The sequence below is a fragment of the Xiphophorus couchianus genome, chromosome 24 (genome assembly GCF_001444195.1).
Source record: "Xiphophorus couchianus chromosome 24, X_couchianus-1.0, whole genome shotgun sequence".
NCBI lineage: Eukaryota > Metazoa > Chordata > Actinopteri > Cyprinodontiformes > Poeciliidae > Xiphophorus > Xiphophorus couchianus.
In genome coordinates, this window is record NC_040251.1 from 2,354,757 (window position 1) to 2,376,881 (window position 22,125).

The 22,125-nt window shown below is 40.7% G+C and overlaps 2 protein-coding genes and 1 long non-coding RNA gene across 3 annotated transcripts in view; 1 reads left to right on the forward strand and 2 right to left on the reverse strand.

Moving 5' to 3' along the window:
* The window catches only part of LOC114140971 (dedicator of cytokinesis protein 9-like), a 71,816-nt gene extending 67,739 nt beyond the window's left edge, over positions 1 to 4,077 (reverse strand). Inside the window, exon 1 of the mRNA XM_028011323.1 lies at positions 3,969 to 4,077. The gene's annotated coding sequence lies outside the window, so the exon portion shown is untranslated. The remainder of the gene's footprint in view (positions 1 to 3,968) is intronic.
* The window catches only part of LOC114140973 (bone morphogenetic protein receptor type-2), a 33,969-nt gene extending 12,868 nt beyond the window's left edge, over positions 1 to 21,101 (forward strand). The window contains exons 2-13 of the mRNA XM_028011332.1: positions 3,988 to 4,173; positions 4,527 to 4,706; positions 6,799 to 6,906; positions 7,145 to 7,236; positions 10,110 to 10,340; positions 12,283 to 12,397; positions 14,680 to 14,840; positions 17,068 to 17,215; positions 17,336 to 17,472; positions 17,621 to 17,793; positions 17,880 to 19,162; positions 19,348 to 21,101. Of these exons, the coding sequence (XP_027867133.1) occupies positions 3,988 to 4,173; positions 4,527 to 4,706; positions 6,799 to 6,906; positions 7,145 to 7,236; positions 10,110 to 10,340; positions 12,283 to 12,397; positions 14,680 to 14,840; positions 17,068 to 17,215; positions 17,336 to 17,472; positions 17,621 to 17,793; positions 17,880 to 19,162; positions 19,348 to 19,601 (3,068 nt within the window). The 3' untranslated portion in view covers positions 19,602 to 21,101. The remainder of the gene's footprint in view (positions 1 to 3,987; positions 4,174 to 4,526; positions 4,707 to 6,798; positions 6,907 to 7,144; positions 7,237 to 10,109; positions 10,341 to 12,282; positions 12,398 to 14,679; positions 14,841 to 17,067; positions 17,216 to 17,335; positions 17,473 to 17,620; positions 17,794 to 17,879; positions 19,163 to 19,347) is intronic.
* Positions 10,744 to 11,239, reverse strand: LOC114140975 (uncharacterized). The gene is made up of 2 exons (XR_003594733.1): positions 11,009 to 11,239; positions 10,744 to 10,805 (listed from the first exon to the last, which is right to left on the reverse strand). It is a non-coding gene; the product is annotated as an uncharacterized LOC114140975 (long non-coding RNA).
* Positions 21,102 to 22,125: the final 1,024 nt, after the last annotated feature.

The window sequence follows — 22,125 nt, forward strand, 5'->3', positions numbered from 1 at the left end:
TTAAGTGAAGGCAGTTGGTGCAGTTTTACCACTGTGTTCATTTATCACTTCTAGTGGTTCATTAAAGCTTTTTTATTGTGGTAGTTAGGGCGAAATGTAAGTACTGATTGCTTTTATGTTAAAAATCCACTGCAGCCGTGTCCTTAAAGCTATGCTTTCTTCCTTTTTGGGCTTTAAAGAAAGCTCGGGGAGAATTTGAATGCAGCCTTTAAAGTGTAACTCGGGTGAAGACAATGGAGAGAGAGAGAGGAAAAGAGGGTTTGGTTCACAGAGCTACTTGGAGGAAGGAAAATCTGGAACCACACGCCCTTGGTCTAGGATTGCACTGCTATTGTCCGCAGATTTCTAATAGTTTCTTCAAGTGGCACGTTTCACTGGAAATCTGTCGCTGCTGGAGCTCCTTTGTCTGCAGACGTATGTTTAAGATGCATATAGTTCAAAAATATTCGTACTGCTTGAACGTTTGTTCGTTTTTGTCACATTACAATCACAAATCTCAGTGTTTGTCAGTAGGAAGCGACAAACACACCTCCCTGTATCAACTTTTGTCCATCTGTCAATCAACTGTCAACTCCATGTTCATGCTCTCACTGCAATGCTTCACCGTGGAAACGACGATGCATTCAAGATGATGTTCAATATTGGTTCGATGCACTTGATTTTATTTAGGGGTAGTAGAGTAAACCAAACAACATAATTTTTCTTTTCCCCTCAGCTATAGATTTGGGTGATTACTTAAAATGTATTACAACTTTTTTAGCTGCATTTTCATTGTCCACATTATTGCACAATTTGATATTTAGGAAATAATTTCACTTAATGGAAACAAGGCAATTCCAATAGCTAATTTTTCATGGAACAATCAGCGGAGAGAAAAAAAAAGAACTCCAACATTGCAGCCAGTTTTTGGCATTTCCAAACATTGTGATTTTTATCTTTTTTTTATTGTCACAATAAATCCAAATTCTCCTGAGAATTTTTTCATCATAATGAAAAACAATATGATAAATGCCCACCCCTAATTATACACCATCAATAGAATTTGTACTGGAGTATGACTTAAAATTCTGCTTAGTTCAGCTTTACTCTGGCTGTAACATCTATAATGCACATACCAATATGCTTAGTTAGAAGACTGTCTAATATTTGATTCTCTTTCATCTTCAGATTCAGAGTTAACTGAGGTGAAAATAACACTACTTTGAAATCAGAAATGTTTCTCCTGATCTAGTGAGGAAATCAACTCAGTTGAAAAGAGCCGATTCCGCCCATCTTTTTTCTAATCTATCATTGGCTGTGGAGGTGTATGCTCAGCAGCCCCCCCTACAGACAGAGTCAGGTACTCAGAACAGTGAGCAGTAAGGGGCCTACAGGTTGAGGGCAGCTGCTGGCCGAGGCCTACAGTAGCCAGGGGTTGACAGCTTTATCTTCTCATGAGAACAGAGGAGGAAAGCTGGCTCCATGCCCAGCCGAACTACCACTCTACTGCCTCGACCCCTGCTCACACAGGCTAGCTTGACCTTGGACGGGGCACAGCCACCCTTGTTCCTCCTCCCTCTTTGGAACTAACCCCAACAGCACCCTCCCCCCGCTGCTCTCAGTGCCTCTCCCGGATGGAGGATAGGGAGGAGTTGGGAGTAAGGGAAGCAAACTGGCACATCATGTTTCTCTCATCTGAAATTACCCACAACACACGCTGTGTACATATACACACTCTCTGAAATTCAGACGAGTTCTTCCTGGCGTGGCGCTTCAGTCGCCCAGTTGTGTGCAAGCTTGTGTGATTTCACAACTGGCTCCATCTTTTCAGTCAAAACTCAGAGGCAGACTTGATTCCAAAAGTATTCGTGCAGTTATGAACTTTGCCATATGTAGTCGGGTCACAAAAATAAACGTTAACATTTTATTGGGATTGGAGGTGAGGGACCGACACAGTGCAGCTCAAAATTTTGAAAATAATTCATGGTTTACACAAATCATCACGAATAAAGAGCAAGACTTTCCAGAACACCTACATGTGTGCCGACATTAACTTTTGGTGGACTCCATTAACCAATTAGGACTCTTCAGGTTGAAGCATGATAAATTAAAATGAGCTTGATAATTTCCATTCTCATTAATATTTTATAAAGGGAAATGTGTACAGAAACCTCATAATCCATTTTATTTGAGATTTCGGTTGTAAGTGGTTTTTACTTCTGTTTTATTTATTGTTTGGATATTTAAAATATCTTCCAGTTCTAGTGTTAAATGTTCTTCGCAAAATTAATGTTTATTCGTCTTTGAGAGGGCAAGCTTGCATTATTATGCTGCCATTATCATTATATTACTTGGAAATGGCCTCAAAACAACAATATTATTGTTTTTCACAATAATTACTGGGACACTCTTGTTCTGGTCCAAATATTTTGGGATGAGCAAAGAGAGATTTTGCTTGTAAAACATTTTTGGAAGAAAAAAACGTAGCATTTTTCTTCCACTTTACAACTGTGCAACAGATAGACCAGATATGATCTGTTCTATCACGTCTATTTATGTTTGGCGTTGCAATGTGAAAAAAATGTAAAAAGGTCCAAGGCTATGGATACTTCAGCATAGAACTGTTTTTATTGTGTTTGTCAGGCTGTAAACCAGTTAAATTCATTAAGGTGGTGACTTTATGTATGTGTTTGCCATTCCTCCTGCTGTCTGTGTGAATGTTATGTCCTTCAGGCTGGAGTTAAATGGGCTTCCTATTGATCTCCTGGTTCGTGAGAGGCAGCAGCTTTAATGGGCACATAGTTGGTTTTCATCTGTGAATTCTTCCTGTATCGATGAGCGGCGGTGCAGCTGCTTCAGCAAATGAGATGTATTTGAATCCATCTTGGAGAATTATTGTGATTCTGTTTACGTTCTTTGAGTTGAGTTAAATAAATCCCCTCCATGTCCACATCCCACGTTCAGGTATTGACGTAATGCTGCTTGAATTTGCTCATTTCATTTTGTAATGAAAAAAACAACAACTAATGGGTATGAATTATAAATGAACTAGAAAGTCCACAGCCGTATAAGCCAACCTATTAAATTGAAGTTGTTTGACTTTCCAAACAACACAGACGTTGGGAAGGCATGGAAGATTTTACTATTCTAACAAAATCCATGAATGAAGCAAACATTTAGAATTACTTGTAACTGCGTTTCCACTGACCATAAAATTTCACAAATTGGAATTACGGGGGGAAAAAACTGCTTAATGAAAACATGCCCATTTGAAAAAAAAAAACCTCTAGTTTTTCGATAAGGTTTTTGAACTATGATGAGGTGGTTACTAACTGGTGCCCACAACTTAATTCGTGGCCAAGAGTTAGACTTGTTATCTAAAAGTTGTTCCCATAAAACAAATGAGCCGTTCCCACAAATTAAACAATTTGTTCCCACTAAATAAATGAGTCATTCCCTTTAGTTAAGTTGTGGCCATCGTTTGTCGTCAGTTGGGCTCTATAGGTTTTTCGATTGTATCAAAACCAGAGTCTTTTGCAAAACCACAAAGGAAACACTCATCACACGCATGACATGATCAACAACCAGATCTTACTGCTGCCGGAAACGATGAACAACATGACAGGAAGTGGAAGGAGGATGAGGGCATGGCATGTTTTTTTTTTTTTTTCTTTTAAAGACTTGTCATATGAACAAACCTATTCACATGTAATTTTAATTGCGTTTCTTATGTAATGGAATAAGAGACGACAGCAGAATATCGACAAAGTTTGTGCACATTTGTAATGAAAACACGCCTTGTGTCTCATGAGCTTATCTTGCCAAGTCAGATCATTGACTGGTGGAAGGATCAAACGGCTTAAACAAACTTCATTTGGTCGAGCACCAGTGATGGGGGAAAAAAAAGTCTCATCAGAGCTTCTCGACTCCACTTTAAGTCCAAGGTCCTGTCAGTTGCACACCTCAGAACAAAGATGGTATTTAAATACCTTTTTTGTGTGTTGTCAGCTGCGCAGGGTGAGGAGAGGGAGTGCGCCTTCACGGACCAGCTGCCGCAGTGGGAGGTCAAGCGAGTGGCGGAGGGCGAAGGCAGGGTCTCCCCAGAGAACACCACCATCCGATGTGCCAAGGGAAAGCACTGCTTTGGCCTGTGGGAGAAAACCCCGCCTGGTGAATTACAGCTGGTCAAACAAGGTAACAACAAGGTTTTCTCCTACACATTTCTTCTTTTTCTGCTTCTGCTGCTCTTTTGTCTCACTTGGCTGTTTCAAATCACCAAATGAAAGTCCGAGCTTAATGGAAAAACCCTGAACTGTAAGGTCAGTCATTTCCCTCAGTTAATTTAAAGTCACGGTTTGAATTGGCTGTGTGAAAGAGAAGAGATGAAACGGTTTTATAGAAACAAAAATGAATCGGTTAATTTTCCTAAATGTCCAATCAAGTGTTACTGCTGTTTATTGTGTTCTAGTTTGGTCCCCATCAAATGATAGTTTTGTTGTTTTTTTTTTTTAAAAAAAGGTCAAAGATCGCAATTTTTCTTGTCTCAGGTTGCTGGAGTCACCTTGCTGATAACCATGGCTGCCATGACGACCGATGTGTGGTGACCAGCCTGCCGCCTCCGATCCAGAATGGAACATACCACTTCTGCTGCTGCGGCAGCGACATGTGCAACGTAAACTTCACGGAGGACTTCCCGGTGCCAAGCCCCACGCCTCCACAGCCGCTCAGTGAGGACACTCACACAAAAGCCAGACCAACACGGGGCGCGTTCGTTCATTCGCGGCCGCTTTAATCCCCTTCTCTGTTCTTCATGCAGGGCAGTGCACAAACAGTTTTACCACTTTCCTGTTTTGGACGTTAAAAGTTTAATGTATTTTATTGGGAATTTATGTGTTAATACTTCACAAGCCACTTAGATTCACATCTGGACTTCAACTTGAACATTCTAACAGATGCTTATACACTTATATATTGACGTTTCTTGTTTTAAAGTGACAAAATAGTGAAAAAGTTAAAGGTGTGTGAATTATTTATTTTGTTGAACTAATTTTGAGCCATTTTAATCAGGTAACAATCCACTAAGACCAAGTGAGAGTTGAGAATCGCTGTTGTGCTTTCGAAGCTTTAGTGAGTTGTCAAGCAGCTAAGGGACATATTGTTATTAGTAGTTTTTTTTTTTTTTCATTTTTACCTGTGCCGCACCTATGAATGAAAGCGCCGTGTGTGGCGAGATCAGGGTGGTGTCAACACCGGCCCATCTCCTCTGCAGACACACTCTCCCGCCATCCATGTCGTCCTACTGCATTCCAGGGATTACACAGTGTCTGCTCCGGCTGTCTGCAGACAGACAGAGGGAGCGTGTCGGCGGCTGCTTCTGCCGCACCGGCAGATAACAGGGGAAAGTAAGGAGTTAGTGGCAGGTAATTAAATTGGATTGTCTTTGATTAATCTGTGAAATTTTAATTCCATTTGTGCCTGAATTTTAAATCCCGTTTCTGGTTCATGGCAGATTAACTCCCGACGTGTCTTGGCAGATTCCTGGCTTAGTAGGAAATGTCTGTGTGAGTGATCTGAAAACAAAGCTCATGGATGATGGTTTTAGGGTTGGGTAATCGGAGTAGCACAGTAACACAGAAACACTTTACCGGTGAAGAACCAGCATAGCTAGAGGATTAATTATATTTTCTGACTGTAATGTTTACTTTTAGAATAACACTTAAAGTTCCCTCCTTCTTGAAGTAAATTCCTCTCATCTTGTGTCAGCTCACCTCACATGGTTTCTATTGGATTTAGAAAGAAAGTTGATTTTTGTATCTGGTGAACCTCTTCTGTTGTTTTGGATCATTGTCCAATAACAACCCAATTTCACATCACCGGCAGAGATTTTTCTTTAAATTGCCGTTTTCATAGAAACGTCCGGGATTGAAGTATTTTTCAGACATGGATATGTATAGAAACACTAAATTCCATATTCTATTATTAAGATTTCACATCCACCCACTTGTCAACCTCACTATCCAACTATACCTATCAACACATCCATCAATATGCCTCTCAAACTGGCATTTAATGGTTACTATGGAGATTTGGGGGGGCTGTGTCACACTGTATATAAATTCAAAGTAAACAGAAGTCACAGACTACTCATTTAAAGTTCTTAGACTTTTACTAATATAAAAAGATGCAGTAATGATAAAAGAAAATCTTAAGTTGCACTTGCATAGAGCAGCTTGAAATGCCTTTGAATAATCATGATATAAAATATGTATTTTTTTAAACTATTGTTTCCTAATGTAGTCGCTTTAATATTTAAAAAATAAATTATGCTACCTCACTTCAACAGAGAAAAGACGGACATTATCTTTAAGGTTAAGGTTTGTTATGAAACGCAAAGTTGCGAAAAAGTGTTTTCATGTGAGCTGCGCGCATAAACCATTTTGTATATTTGCCTACTTTGTTTAGATATAAGACTCTAGGCAGTGTGTGTTTTCCTGGAGCTCTAAACACTCTTCTACAGCAGGATGGAGGAACATCGGTGTATACGTCTGTGTTTATTCCGACTTCGTTGTTTTGATTAGAAGCCAAGAGATGTTAGACATTAAAGGGAGCCTTGTCAACGTCTGTGTATGTGTGTGTAAGCAGGGTGTACATGCATATGCTGGAACATCAGTCATAGCTGCCCTCAAGCTCTAGAGGTCATCAATAATTAATCAAACCGTTGTCTCTGGACGACAATGTACAGTTCAGTACATTGTGCTTCTCTTGGCAAAAAGTCAACGGTGTGATTTGGATTTGTTTTGTCATGTTTCCTGCTTGCAGCCCATGGAACGCTGCGTCACGAAGAGACGGTAACCATCGCCCTGGCAACAGTCTCCTTGCTGGTTGTGGTCGCCGTAGCAGCCTTCTTTGGTTGCCGCATGATGCACAGTGAGTTACCATGGAGCCTAGCTCATTTCAGGGCCATCTGAACGATTTTGGTTGCATTTCAATTCTAGTCACATAACGAGTTACAGTGTTTTTGCAAAGGTATTCATACATCTGGCTTCTAAATTATTGGGATTTCATGTAATGGTTCAACTCAAATCAGTGTATTATTGTGAAGTTGAGTAAAAGCAATTTATCATTTTCAAAATCCTTTGTAAAACAAATGTGTCTGTACTAACAGGAAATGGCAAACAAGGGCTGCACAACCTCAACATGATGGAGGCTGCCGGCTCTGAGAGCTCACTGGACCTTGACAATCTCAAACTGCTGGAGGTTAGTGTCCAAATTAACTGTTTTCATCATCTCCACCCTTAAACCTAGATTTAAGACCAACCTCATCTGATGACCCTCCTATATAGCTGTTTTGGACTAATAAAAGTGATCTATGAATGTAGCCTTGAAGATGTCTTGAGATTTCTGTTCGAATAAAAGTCTGAGTTGCATTCAATATCATCTGAATTTCAACCAGGTTCTGTTTATAAAGAGCAAATTCTCTTATTACTGATAGAGAAGGGTTATGGTTTTTTATCCACATGTCTTCAGAGAGTAAGGAATGCTTAAAAGTCAAACCAAAGACGCCGAGACGGAAATAAACCCAAAATACATCAAAGTCTATGGCTGCTTCTGTCGTTTCAATGTGACTTTTATCATCCGATCATAGTAGGATGATACGTATGATGGGTCAAGCGTGTAAAAATAGGAATGCGCTTTTACCAACACCGGATCCTGACAACCTGATATGGGAGTAAGCGGACTCGTGTTGTGATAGGAAGCCAATATAGTCTGGATGATTTTCAGCCGCAGGGACAACAGAGGCAGACAAAGATTTATTTAGGTTTCTTAGATGAGTTTGCTTTTTGTGGAAGAGTGTGGGGCTCAAATTTCTAAAACTGTGGACAGCTTGCTTTGTCTGTAAATAACCAGTACACTAAAATTTCTTCTGTATCCCTTATGTTTTTTTGGAATGAGTCTTAAAAGTCTCATTCCACGATTTAGAAAATTAGCTATAAAAACCGTCTCATCACCTAAAGAAATGGCATGGGAACTAATTGTCCGTTTTAATTTAATTTACTTTGATTTAATTGACCAGAAGTCTGAGGCTCTGTAAAAACGGGGATTTTACATTCATTCTAATTACTTCACTTGCAAATGAACAACTTTAGAAACACACGCATTAAATTCTGATCAGAATGATTGATTTATTTTTTTTTTTTTATGAGAAAAAATTTGCTAAAAAATATTTCTTCAGAATTAGGCATGGACTGACTACAAATACCAAGCTATAACAATGTTTTAAAACAATATATATCTTTAATCCAACTGAAAACATGAAAGAAAAAATGTAGGTTCAAACGACAGAATTCAGTGCCATAGAATACGTTGTAGTAGTGGCACTGCAACACCACCAGATGTAAAAAAAAAACAAAAAAACACTGCAGTTAAAGAGAAGTATATTCAGCTGGGACAGCCACAACAAGGTCATTATTGGTCTTGGCATAAATGCAAATCAGTTTTATTGATAAAGAACATCATACCGATAGTTAAAACAAGGAGGTGGTCAGTAGCTGCTTTTCCGTTAACCATCAAATTGTGCAAATTGTAATTCCAAAAGTAAATTTGCTTAATGGAAACACGTCAATTTTTAAGATGGTTTTGCGCTATAATGAGATGGTATTTCGGCCATATCGAAATTTGTGTATTTCGCAAAACTGCTTTGGAAACACTTTTTTTTTTTTTGCATCACACGAGTCATATGATCAACAATCGGATGTTACTACTGGTGGAAATGACAAAGAAGACAACAGGAAGTGGTAGAAGGATGATAGCGCAGTATTGTTTTTAATGATGTATGAACAAACTTATTCATTTGTGATTTCAATTGTTTCGTACTTAATGGAAACATGAAGTTGGAGCCATGAATTTTGAACAGAAAACCAGGATAATCTAAAACTCAACTACAACTTCCTCTCTGAATGGCTTAAAAAACTAAAACTGAATGTTTAGTGGTTTCCTAGTCAAAGATGATTTCACGTGACTTCACATAGGCTGTTCATGTTTGAAAACCATTCAGTGTGGGCTAAAGTAGGACAGTTTAACATGTTACTTCAAGCTCCTGCTTGTAAGTATGTTATTTTGTTTACGTCCTATTACGGATTTTAGCTAGCTGCACAGCCCCGTAACACAGGCAAAAACTCAGGCAACATGGCTCTGGCTGCTTGAGTTTCGACTTGATTTTGATCAAAATATTCAGCATATGACTCAGCAGTCTCCTTGTAGCTTTGCAGATGCTGCGGGTTATATCTTGTTGGTCTTCTGGAAAATGTATTCATCTGTTGGTATTTAGAAAACATTTCTTTCATGTTCTAAAGCTGTCCTGAAGTCATTTGATTCCCTTGGCTGCTTTGAAATCAGTGTAAAAACTGCCGTGACCAGCATGGTGAACAATACAGTAATGTAGATTACTTCTGAAGCTGTAGCTGCTTTTAGCTTAACCTCGCATCCTTTTCGGGTCAGAGAGAAGGAGACGTTTTTCATTTTCGTGCATTTCACGCCGTCGTCCTTGTGCCTTATCGTGTACACGTTTTTTCGCATTAAACCGGCGGCCTGCTGAGGGGGCGTGAGCCGGGGAGCCTTACTCCCAGACTAAACAGGTTTATTGTTTCGCTTTGTCTTTCTGAGCCAGAGATAAATGTCCAGAGGAAGACATTAAACACAAGTAAATGCACTGCTGAATTCTTCCCCTGCTCCCTTGCAGATGACATTTTAAGGCAGTCTGTTTGAACCCAATAGTCTTCTGGCTAATTCGGGAAACTAATTGAATGATTTGGAACTGACTCAAAACCATTTTAACTGTTGTTTGTTTTGTGATTAAGTTAATTTCCCATCTCCCCACTCCCTGCCTGCTTGCTAACATGCTTCACTGTCGGCCTGTTAGTAATTGCTTTTACCGCTCTTGAGATTTTGAGTCTTTCTTTTTTTTTGGGTCTCTCTGTTTTTCTCAAGCACATGTGTACCTCTGTGTGGGAATATGTCTTCAACGAAGGATCCTGTTTGCCCTATTCTTTTTAGATTAGTAAGTTCAAAAGATTTAAATTGTAAAACATCTATTTATAGTCCGTTTTCCTTTTTTTTCTTTCTCTCTTCAGCTGATTGGACGTGGCAGATACGGCACAGTGTACTGCGGCTCTTTGGACGAGCGGCCCGTCGCCGTCAAAGTGTTTACAGCAGCCAATCGGCAGAACTTTGTCAACGAGTGCTCCATCTACCGCCTGCCGCTCCTGGAGCACGATAACATCGCCCGGTTCATCGCTGCCAATGAGCGGACAGGCCCCGAGGGCCGGTCAGAATACCTGCTGGTCATGGACTACTACCCACATGTGAGTACAGAGCGGAGAAAAGCGATTAATAAAGCATTAATAAAGAGCTTTACTCTGCTAAATATTTCCTTTCAAGATATGTATTATTTACAGCGTCCTGTATTAAATATTTCTTCCTTTATTTTCATGTGTTTTTGGTTGTATCAAAATCTGCTTAAGAGATGTCAAGACTTGAAATTTTAAATAAATAAATTCAATTAGAAAATTACTTAATATTTTTCGGTGCACCAATTGCAATTTTTTGGCCAATCACTGCTCTTTAAAAAAAACCTTACCTGCCAAGTCTGACGTTATTAAATTATTTTTTTGTCTGTAAAGTTGCTAAATATAGTGACAAAGTTGCTAAGTTTGCAATTGTAACAGATGTGGAAAGGAATAGTACTCTGCGTTGGGTTTTTTTTAATTTCCTATAAGACAGTGGAACACACTCAGCACCAGGTATGATAGACGATCACTGTCACAGTCCTGCGGCCCAACAAACACATTTTGGAGGAAAACTTTATACAAACTTAATAAACGTAACAAATTAACTTTAACCAACACCAAAGTTTGTTTTAAAAACACTTGCACAGTTAACCTTATATTTTTGCAGAACAAAAGCTGTGAAAACTATTTTTAACAACATAAACATTATTAAAAGTGAGAGGTAGCTTTAGCACGCGTCTTACCAGCAGCTCCGTTAGGCAGCCTCTGCCTGGCTGCTGCAGCTACGTCACTGAACATTGCTTTGTGCAACACTAATAACGTTTCCCCCAAAACAATATTTACATTAGGAACCAAAAATAAAAGCAGTCAAAACAGAAATAGCCATGTCAGCAGACATGTTAATTCGACAAAATAGAAATAAAAATGTTTTGGGAAGGTTCATAAAATAATAAATAAATAAAATTAACTCAGCTACACAATAGTGGGGTGACTATTCTATTAGATTGTATATAATGGAGGTAAAGCATTCAACATGTTGTTATTTTCAAACTTTTACTAAAAGGTTAAAGGTAAGCATTTATAAACTGGGCTTTTACAGTTTTTGTCCAAACGTTGAGCTGCAGAGTTACCAGTTTGACCAGTTGCCTTTGTTAGTTTATCACAACGCCCCACAGGAGTGTGAGAAAAACGTTATACAGGAATGTCTGCGGAATGTGACAAAAAAAACTATCCCCGGACCCAATAGGTGTACATAAAAAAAAACTCCCCCGCAAAAAATATCAGATTGCGACAAAATAGCAAAGTGAACTCCTGAATAATAATAATAATAATAAGGGTAAATACCAGCCGAAATGTTTTCTGTCCAAACCTGAAGCTAATTACAAGTCTGCTAATACCACCCAGCACATGAGGAGTCCGTGCCTTTTCATAGTTATTATTATAATGCACATTGCCATGGTAACACAGTGCAAGCCAGGACACGCCTAATGCATTTGAGTGAATTATTTAGCTAATTTATCTAAACTGAATCTAATATAATTTTCCTCACTAATAGATGCAAGAACCACATTGTGATTTATTTTAGAAATAAAATATTGGGACTTTCAGGAAGGAAATTATTAAAAGTCACCGTTAGTTCTGGTGTTTTCGTACAGCGTTATCTTCTTTTATAATTGAATCTCATTCCTTTTCGGCTGCACAACTCAGAATCGGAAAGGTTTTTCAGATTATTGATGAAATATTTTGTTCACGTCTTGCGGTGTACAAATGTAGCTGCTCCCCACCGAGGTCAAAGCTAAAGTCCATAGCTAAAGTATTCACATCGCTATTATGGTTTTACCTCTGAGGAAGGATGAGAAGTGTTTTTTTGGGTTTTTTTAGGGCTTTCCTCAGAGAAAATTTGTGAGATTTAACCAATAAAATACAGTCTGAAAATTCAAGGCATGGAAATAGTTTTACAATACACCACACATCACTTTTTGTCTTGTTTGTTTTTGACTTCGTTCCTGTTTTGCAGGGCTCGTTGAGTCACTACCTGAGCCTCCAGACCAACGACTGGGTCAACAGCTGCCGGTTAGCTCATTCTGTCACTCGAGGCCTGGCGTACCTGCACACCGAGCTCTTTAAAGGAGGTAAACCTCAACGCACTGCTCACAATACAAATATAAATTGAACAGCCTATTTAGTATATATAGTGCTTGAGCCATTGTCGGTGGTAAAAGTTTGACAAACGTGCTTTTATTTCTTAAGATTTTACTTGCTGTGAACATATTAGAGTGTTATCTGGTCGTTGCTAGGTAGCGAGATAGTAAAAATATAACGTTGAACACGGAACCAAAAATGCAGAAGCTATGTCATGACTCTGCAGCTTTTAGAAGCAATACCTTGAAGTAAGCACCTTGTATTTGATCTTATTAGTCACTTAAATCTCTGAGGAATGTTGAATCACTCTTGTTTTGCAACATGCCTTCTGTTCATCTAGCTTTTCAGTCACTAATAATGCAAAAAAAAAAATTTAAATAAAATCTTAGTATTCAAGGTTGAAGGCAGCGGTAGGGCTTTTGGACCAGGTTTTCTCTAGAAAATGAAGATGAACTTTAAAGTGTCTTTATAACCTTTTCGAGATTGATGAGCAGCAACAATTACATCTCAAAGTACTATAGACTCATATAACCCAGGGAGGTTAAATCAGGTTGTCTAGCTTTGCTCAGTCAATGCCAATAAGAAAGGCGCACGATCAGTGAAGTCTTGATCAATCCGTCAATGCTTCTGTTTAGCAGTGACTGTTTTCTATTTAGGCCTCCTAACTCCAGCAGGAGTGAGAATTATATTTGTTTTGTTTTTTATTTTACATTGCTTCTGAATTTTGGCTAAGATTTGGTTGGAAAAAAATCCTGAAATGATCAGTAAAATTTAAAAGTTTAAGAACATGACAAGGAGCAGATTATCTATTTAATAGGGCGTTCCAAAAGTAATAACACCCTGGAGGTTTTACACTGCAGAAACACAACATTTTACCAACTATTTTTGAATTAAAATATATTTTTTTAAAAGTCTAAAGTGTGGCACAAATTTTGTATTCAGTTCTCATAAGTTATATTTTGTAGAACCACCTCTCTGCAAGCTTTGCATATCTAGACTGAAACGTTTACTCATTCTTTGCAAAACAGCTGCAGCTCCGATTGGATTGAGAGTGCGAGTAAACATCAATTTTAAATTAGATTTAGACTTTTCACTGGACCATCCTAACACACGAGTTTTCTTTGATTAGAAACTATTAAATTGTGGCTCTATCTGAATGATTGAGTCGTTGCCTCACTGGTAGGTGACCCTCTGCCCGGGGCGGCACAATATTGTCTATTTGTAGTGTTGTGATTATTGCAAAGCAGTTACATGGTCAGCTTATTGGATCAAATCTCAGCACAGTAGATGGTCGCCACATAGACCTTTAACATCGTGTCACAGATGAAATAAGACAAATGAGTAACATTTTTATTTATTTATATATTCAAAAGTAAATTGCATAATTTCCTAACCTCATTTAGCCCTACCTCTGCCTGGGTCTCAGGTCTTTTGCAACCTCCAACAGGCTCTGTTTGCTTTACTTTACTTTGTGTTTGTTAAAATCCCAGTGAAAAACCTCGATGTTTATGATTTTTAAAGTTGCAAAGAAGGAATAACTTCTACTTTCACGGTGCTGAGCCCGACAGAGGTCATCCTCTCCTTGACCACGGCTGTATGTGCTGCATACTGCGGCTCCACATGGCTCTGTTTATCCTGTAAAATTCCTGTATTTTGACAAACGCACTGTGAGCACGCCCAGTCGAGGGGTATTTATAGACTAGCCTCAAGCTTGCCGTGAGCAAAAAGCATGAGGAAAGGGACACAGTATAGATACAACCTAGAGCATGTGAAGAAGTATCTCCCAGGAGGCCGATTGGACGACCGAACGAGTCTATTTCTTTTTTCTTTCCCTCTTCAGCATGTCGCAAAATCTCAATCTCAGCAGCTGCATTGAGCTCTTGTCTCTTCATCGGCACAGATACACATCAAACGGGCTCAGAAGTTGACAAGGGATGAAAGTGCACTGATAGCCTGCTTGTGCAGATGGCTAACTAATAAAAAGAGGCTGAGTGTTGGGTGCACACTGGGAGAGAAGGGAGGAAGCTGAAGTGATGGGCAGATAAGGGAGAGAGGAGCTGCTAACAGCTGAATCTCTCAGGCTTTGGAACATTTGTCATCCTCCCCCACCAGGAAACACATAGCTGCTGTGGCTGCTTCACTGCGCCCTCTGCTGGGCAGGAAAAATCAGCAGTAAATGTTGACAGTCAAGGTTACTCCAAGAAGTAATAAAACAAATAAGTTTTTAAATGGGAAAAAAAAAAAACAATTCCCTTCTCTCTTCTCGTCGCAGATTTGTACAAGCCAGCCGTTTCCCACAGGGACCTAAACAGCAGGAATGTCCTGGTCAAGGCCGACGGCACGTGTGTCATCATCGATTTTGGCCTGTCCATGAAGCTGACGGGGAACAGGCCGGCGCGCAACGGAGAGGAGGAGAACGCCGCTATAAGCGAGGTGAGTGTTTGGGAGAGGGAAGAGATGCTCTTTGCGTTTGTCACGGCCGGAGTTGTGCTTCGAGGTGTTTCTGTTTGAAAATGTATCTTGGTTGTTTTTCTTGTGTAGACGATGCAGCGTGAGTCATGTCTGAGCTGCCATTTTGGTCTAACAACTGTCAGCAAGTAGAACGAGAGAGTGGCCAAGTGTCAACCGTCTTATTATAGTGAGATCATTTGGAAAAATATGGGAAGAGTTTTAGAAAGTTCTGCTACGAAACCCTAGTTCACTTTTCAATTATTTTCAGCATAATTGAAAAGTGAATTTAATTGAAAAAGTTTAACTTGTATAGATTTAGGCCTGTCGCGATAAGCGGTAAATCAATTAATCGTACGATAAATTCAAACTATCGACGTCATTTTAATTATCGGCACTATCGTCTCTTCCGGCCTTTTTCTCTTTCTGTTGATGACACCGAATGAAAAAAGGCTCAACTCCGGTGCTCTCCACTGACCCTCCTTCCTCATTTCCTTGCCCAGGAAAGCCCAGCGCACATGAGCTGTCGGCCGATTGTCGGCTCATTTTCAAAACCTGACAGATCACACATTACCCGACAGAAATCCTAGGTATAACGGTTCTATCGGGTTCGGTCGGGTTCGGTCCTGCCGTGTGGTGTCCAACAATGGGCACAAAATAATGGCTACAAGTTCAGTGAACTAATTTTAAAACCAGGCATTAATCAATGCATTACTACAATCTACCTGCAATGCATGTGGCTAGTGTCAGCGTAAAGTCCTGACTGAATGAAAATCATTATAACATGTTTACGTCACGTTAACGAAGAACAGCTGAAAAGTTACCGGGTTTATCAACTGCGGTAGCAATTTCGCTCCAACTCCTCCTCTTGTCATTTCTATATTCTTTGCATGTTGAATAAACATTAATGTTGTTTCCACATATCATCTCCAATGTCCGCTGGACTTTGGGTCACCGTGTCAGCTATTTGGGATTCCTCTCTGTAATTTCCCCTCAGAAAACACGAGGAGAATCCGCGCTTTCTGATTGGCTACCTGTCACATTCAACAGGCTGCGTTAAGCTCTCAGTCGGGGAAAACATCTGATTTAGATCAGAGCGGCAACGACGATCTACCATAACACACCACACAATCTTAGAAAGATCAACGTTCTGAGATTGTCATAAGGGGAAAAATAGGAGCAAAAAATCATGTAGTGTGAATTATTGCATCAGGTAGTCGATGTGCCCATTTTCTCTATTTAAATCTAATTATTACTGAAGGGCAACATAATATACAGACTTCATAATCTGCACTCTTTTGGTTGAATGCAGTATTTATTTCCACTTTGGCTTTATGTTGTTTAGGGGTTTTTTTCAAGTGAGTTTTTTGTTAATGGAGACTGAGAATCCATTTTATTTTTGTTTTTGGTTGTTTTGTTTATTTTGTTTATCAGTTCCAGTGTTAAATGTTCTTTTGAATATAAAGTGTATCTATCTTTGGCAGGAAATCACATGGATTATTACGTCATTTCCATTAAATCAGTGTAAAAAGGTCTTCAAACAATATTATCGTTTATCGCAATAATTTTTGAGACAATTAATTGGCTAGCAAAATTTGCTATGTTATCTTTGAGCATTCCAAAACCTTTAGTAGTATCAGAGCATTCTGGGAAACCGAGGTTCTTTAAAAAGGAAAAAAAAAAAAATTTAATAATCAGTGGGTTTTGATGTTCAATGAATTGTTTTTTTTATGCTGAATTTAAAACTGTAAAACTCCAGTTGTGTCGAAGATTTTACGCAGTCTGAAGGGCATATTTGACATATCCTCCTCCTGGGTGTGCCACCGTTGTTTCAAGCAGTTCCATTTCCTGTTTACTTTTCAACTTCTGTTGCTGCTCAGTCTCCATTAGTCAGAGCTGGGACAAGGCATTCAGGTTTGTTAAGGAGCCAAATAACCTAAAACAGTCACTTCCTTCCAATTCTGTATACATTGAGCATTTAGGTTTGCTTGTACTCAATCATCTGACATTTTAGTTCCATTTTTGTAAAGGAAAATGTTAAATTTTTTTGGAAATGTCCTGATAACCCTTCCCGGATTCATGTACAGCAGCCGTTGCATGTCTGTCCACCGCAGCACTGCGTAAACACACACCTGTGCACTCCAGAGCAGCAAAGCACCATAACTTTGATCAGTTAATAAAGTTTGTCACTAACTTGTTCCTCCGCTGCCAGGTGGGGACAATCCGCTACATGGCTCCAGAAGTGCTGGAAGGTGCTGTGAATCTGAGGGACTGTGAATCGGCGCTGAAGCAGGTGGATATGTACGCTCTGGGCCTGATTTACTGGGAGATCTTCATGCGATGTACCGACCTTTTCCCTGGTGAGACACAACCAGACAGATTAATATTTAGAAACAACATTGTAGAAAAGAGGTTACTCTAAAGAATACAAGCTTCATTTGTGTTTTTTTTCCCCCTTCCATGTCCTTGCCTGCCTCTAGGAGAGTCGGTGCCAGAGTACCAGATGGCCTTTCAGGCAGAGGCAGGAAACCACCCCACGTTTGAGGACATGCAGGTCCTGGTATCCAGGGAGAAGCAACGGCCCAAGTTCCCCGAGGCTTGGAAGGAGAACAGCTTGGTGCGTATGTTTTTGGCTAGAAGAGCTGGGATATATTTGTTAATGCATCTTTTGTAACCGTTCTACATTTTCTCACCCTATAACCATAATCGCCAATGAATTTTGTTGTTAATGGTCTGACTCGCTAACCTAAATGTGTGTGTTTCAGGCGGTTCGCTCTCTGAAAGAGACAATGGAGGACTGCTGGGACCAGGATGCAGAGGCCCGTCTCACAGCACAGTGCGCCGAGGAACGCCTCGCAGAGCTGCTCCTCATATGGGACCGCTCCAAGTCTGTCAGTCCAACCCTCAATCCCATGTCCACCACGCTGCACAATGAAAGGTTTGTTAAACTCTGAGCCACCTCCGTTACTGTGGGGCAGGTGCTTCCAGTCGTTCTTCAACTGTTCCATCTTTGTTTTTCAACAGAAACCGCATGACCCCCAAGTCGGGTCCTTACACAGACCACCCCTCCACCTACATCGAAGAGCAAGAGGGTGTAGCTAAGAACCAACAGGTGGACACCACCGGTTCCTTAACAGGCAGGGTGGGAGTGGGAACTGGAGAGAGAAACAGGAATTCCATTAACCAGGAACGCCAGCAGCAAGCCAACGCCCGCTTGCCCAGCCCAGAGGGCAGCAGCACCAGCATGGGGCTAAGAGGCAGTCCATCCGCCTCTACTACTACCACCACCATCATCTCTGAATCTGAAGGGCCCACAGGGGCCAGCACAGTCCCCGTTTGCCTACACCTGACCCAGGAGGATTTGGAAACGACAAAGCTGGACCCTAAAGAGGTGGACAAGAACCTAAAGGAGAGCTCTGATGAGAATCTAATGGAGCACTCGCAGAAACAGTTCTGCTCACCTGACCCACTGAGCCCTGGAAGTTCCAGCTTACTCTACCCCCTTATCAAGATGGCCAGTGAGGCCTCGGGAACATCGGACCCGGCTGCAGCAATGCCCACAGCTATATTTCCCCTGCCTAAGCAGCAGAATCTGCCAAAGAGGCCGTCCAGTCTGCCCCTGAGAAACAAGCCAGCCAAGAAGGAGTCCTCATCCTCCTCGCTCAGGTTTAAGTTCGGACGTTCGGGGAAGTCCAACCTGCGGCAGGTAGAGGGAACAAAGATGAACATTGGTGTGGTGACGGGCCCTAGCGTTGTGGAGGCACCGTCGGGATCAGGCACTAACAACATCCCTGTTATACGGGACACACACGTCAATGGGGCCGTTAATGGTCACGCCGGCGTAGTGTCCGGCGGGGCAGGTGTTGTCCAGAACGGCTCTGTACCTCTGAGGACGGACGACAGCCGGCTCAGCCTGGGCCTGATCACGGCCAGCCCCGATGAACACGAGCCGCTCCTGAGCCGAGAGCGAGAGCAGCCTGATGCCAGAGCTGCGCCCTCGGGCGTGGCAGCCATGCGCTCAGCCCGGCCCAACACTAACAACAACAACAGCAACACCGGGCTTGGCCAGGGGGACGGCAATAGTGGTGGGGAGAGTGACGGAGGGGAGGAAGAGGGCAGCGCCGAGGGGACGAGCAGAGAGACCGTGGGGGAGAGCTCTGGGTCGGGTTCAGTTTTGGCAGACCCCCCGAGGGAAGCTACAGTCACCATGAGGGGAGAGGCTCTGCTCAGGCAGCCTAGAGCTCGCAGACCAGAGAGACCCAACTCCCTGGACTTGTCCTTCACCACACAGGACCTTACCTCTTTAGGTACTAACAGCCCGGCACAGCAGCATGTCACATTACATTGTGCTTGATGCACCAAAAAGTCAGTCGACACACAGTCATGTGGTTTTGGTATGATGAACATACCAAAACCACGCGTCAACTGCTCGGCTCTGGATGATGTGGGAGACTGCACACTGATCAATATTGTTCATCTCTTCTACCTGCAGGGGAGGGCTTGGTGAGACCCGACGGCACCTTGGGGACAGGTGAAAAAATCAAGAAGCGTGTGAAGACGCCATACTCTCTTAAAAAGTGGCGACCCACCACATGGGTGATCTCCACCGACACCCGGGGTCCGGAGGTCAACAACAATGGGTCCACCCGAGGGCAGGGCCACACCCAGAACGGGCCCAAATCCACTTCAGCCATCTACCTGCAAGGCGGAGGCTTGGCCAGCGAGCCCAGTGACACACAAGTGTGAATTCAGAGCTTCTACCTGGACTGAGATAAACACAAAGGATTCAAAAAAATTTTTTAAAAAACGAAACGCGCTGCTCTGCTCTGAATCAGCAGAAAGGACGCTGTGGAGTGTGTCGCGATCAGTCGAACCTGATCTTGTACATTACTTAGGTCTGTCTCGCTCCCTCATGTCTTTCCGACGGCATCGCTTTAAATGGAATCCAGCTATGCAGCGTTCTCATTCATCGTTCTTCTCCATCTCCTTTCGTTGTTTTCTTTGGGTTTTCTCCCTCCCCCCTCTGCCCCATCATAAGCATAGCAATTAATCAGATGGGTTTATTTTTACTCCCCACGTGCACTTTCAACCAACTAAAAATCAGTGTTCCTAACCCGCGTCTGTCGCGACCGCCGGATAAAGTGGTCTCTAAACTTAAATAGGCGATGACAAACAATCAACACTCTTACTTTGCTGTACGAAGCACGTTTAATGTAAGCTCTGTAAAAAGATGAAAAGATTTGATGTCTTAAAGACGGAACAAGCTACTTTTTTATTATTATTATTATTATTTCTGTATGCAATACCATTTGTCTTTTAACCATGTATCTGTTTTTGTACTATTCTTTTTAACTGTGCAATAGGATGTAGTTTTTAGATGCTTTTGACGTTTTTACGGCTTCCTTTTTTATTTTATCATTAATATTTTGATACATTAATTTTCGTTGCACTTATGAATTGTCACAATCGTTATGTTTTGCTTTACTTTAACAATCCACGAGCGATCTCCGTCCCCATGAGCTCAAGAGGAGAAAATGGATGACAATCCTCTCTTCTTTTTTTTTTTTCTTTCGCCTCTGAGCCGTCTTTAAAGGAGGGGGACACAAACAAAAACAATCAACCCGAGCCGACTGGAGGACGTGGGTTCTGTCACACTGCTGTTCTTAACACTACAATCACCTGAATCAACCCTGCGGAGCGACCTGTTACATCACCTGACCTCACTGTGGACTGACTGAAACACTACAAAGCCCAGATTCTGCTGTTTTGCGTTTGAAACCAGATACTTAAAAAAAAAAATATATAGAAAAGAAAGACATAGAAGCACGCTGGATATTATTTCTGCTTCTAGTTCTCATCCCTTGTTTGAATGACTGATTCACTGTGCGTGTGTGTGTGTGCACGTGCTATAGATCTTTGTCAGCAAACATCATATGTAGAGCCGTCACGGCCTGTACAGGCGTGCTTAAACGTCGTCATACTTATTCTATATTGTCATTGCTGCTTCAGGGCATATGACAAGATCTCATTTATGTTTTTGTAATCTGTAATTTGTATAAAAAAAATAATAATAATGAAGTTACGTGTATTGCATTAATATTTGCTTTATTTTTTATGGAATTCTGTTGTGCATTCAATGGACACACAACCTCTGATCCCATTGCTATGCGTCTGCTCGGTACAGTTTCTGTAAACACTTTCAAGTCATTATGGAAGAAAACCTCAATAAATGTATGAAATAACGCATGGCTTTATACGATATGGACTTTTTCCGTGTTGCAAACAGAAAACAGGCAGATAAAAGTCTTAAAAACGAACAAGACAAGGTAAGAGCAGTGCTCAAAGCTGCTACATTGATAGTCACTCTTAACATAATTCAAAGCATATATAACATATGAAATAGGTAATTAACCCAACCATTTGAGACTATTAATGAGTGTATGTAGAATACTGGATTAAAGTTTCTGTTTATTGTTTTTATGTATATGCAATATATGTACGTTTGCGTCTATTTCTGCCACACTTTCCTTTCACTTAACTTTCCAATAATATGCTTAAATACAGCAGAGTACAGAATTTATGATTGAGTTCTTTTCTCATTGTATTGTCAAATCCTGAACCTCGTTCCATCTCAATCTCGGCTTGGATACGTCAGAATCTATTTAAAGACCTATGCCAAAAGTGCACCTGAGAGCCTCGTTAGGTCTGAATTTTTCAGTCTTGGGCATGGCTAGTGCAGGGGTCAGCAACATTTACCCAAAGAATCATTTTTACCTTCCCTACAGCTAATTAAACTGTCCATGAATGGTACTCAAAATTTCAAAACAAAATAGTTTGTTTTAACAATATCTGCAAAAAGAATCAATTTAGATTTTTAAGTTAAAGGCAAATTATTTAATTTTTATTAGGTTTTAAACTAAAAAAAAGCATCACTCTTTAATTTATAGAATATAATGAATAAAATTAATTTAATGAAGAGCTACTATATATATATATGTTGGGGTTTTTGGGGGGGGATTACAGAAAATGTAGTTTCCAACAATAAGACATTACTTCACAAAAATAATTCCTTATGCTACTAGTATAGAAAATAGCAGCTAAAGCTAGCATTTAGTACGTTTTCACGTTTAAACACTGGTCTTTAGACCGTCCACAGTGGAGGGTCTAAAGAGCTAATTGCAGATGAGAATGCAATTCTCTAAATTCTAATGATTGGAAACATTTTCTGTTGCGCTATTTTGTGTTGTAGTTATAATTTGTTAGCTTGAAC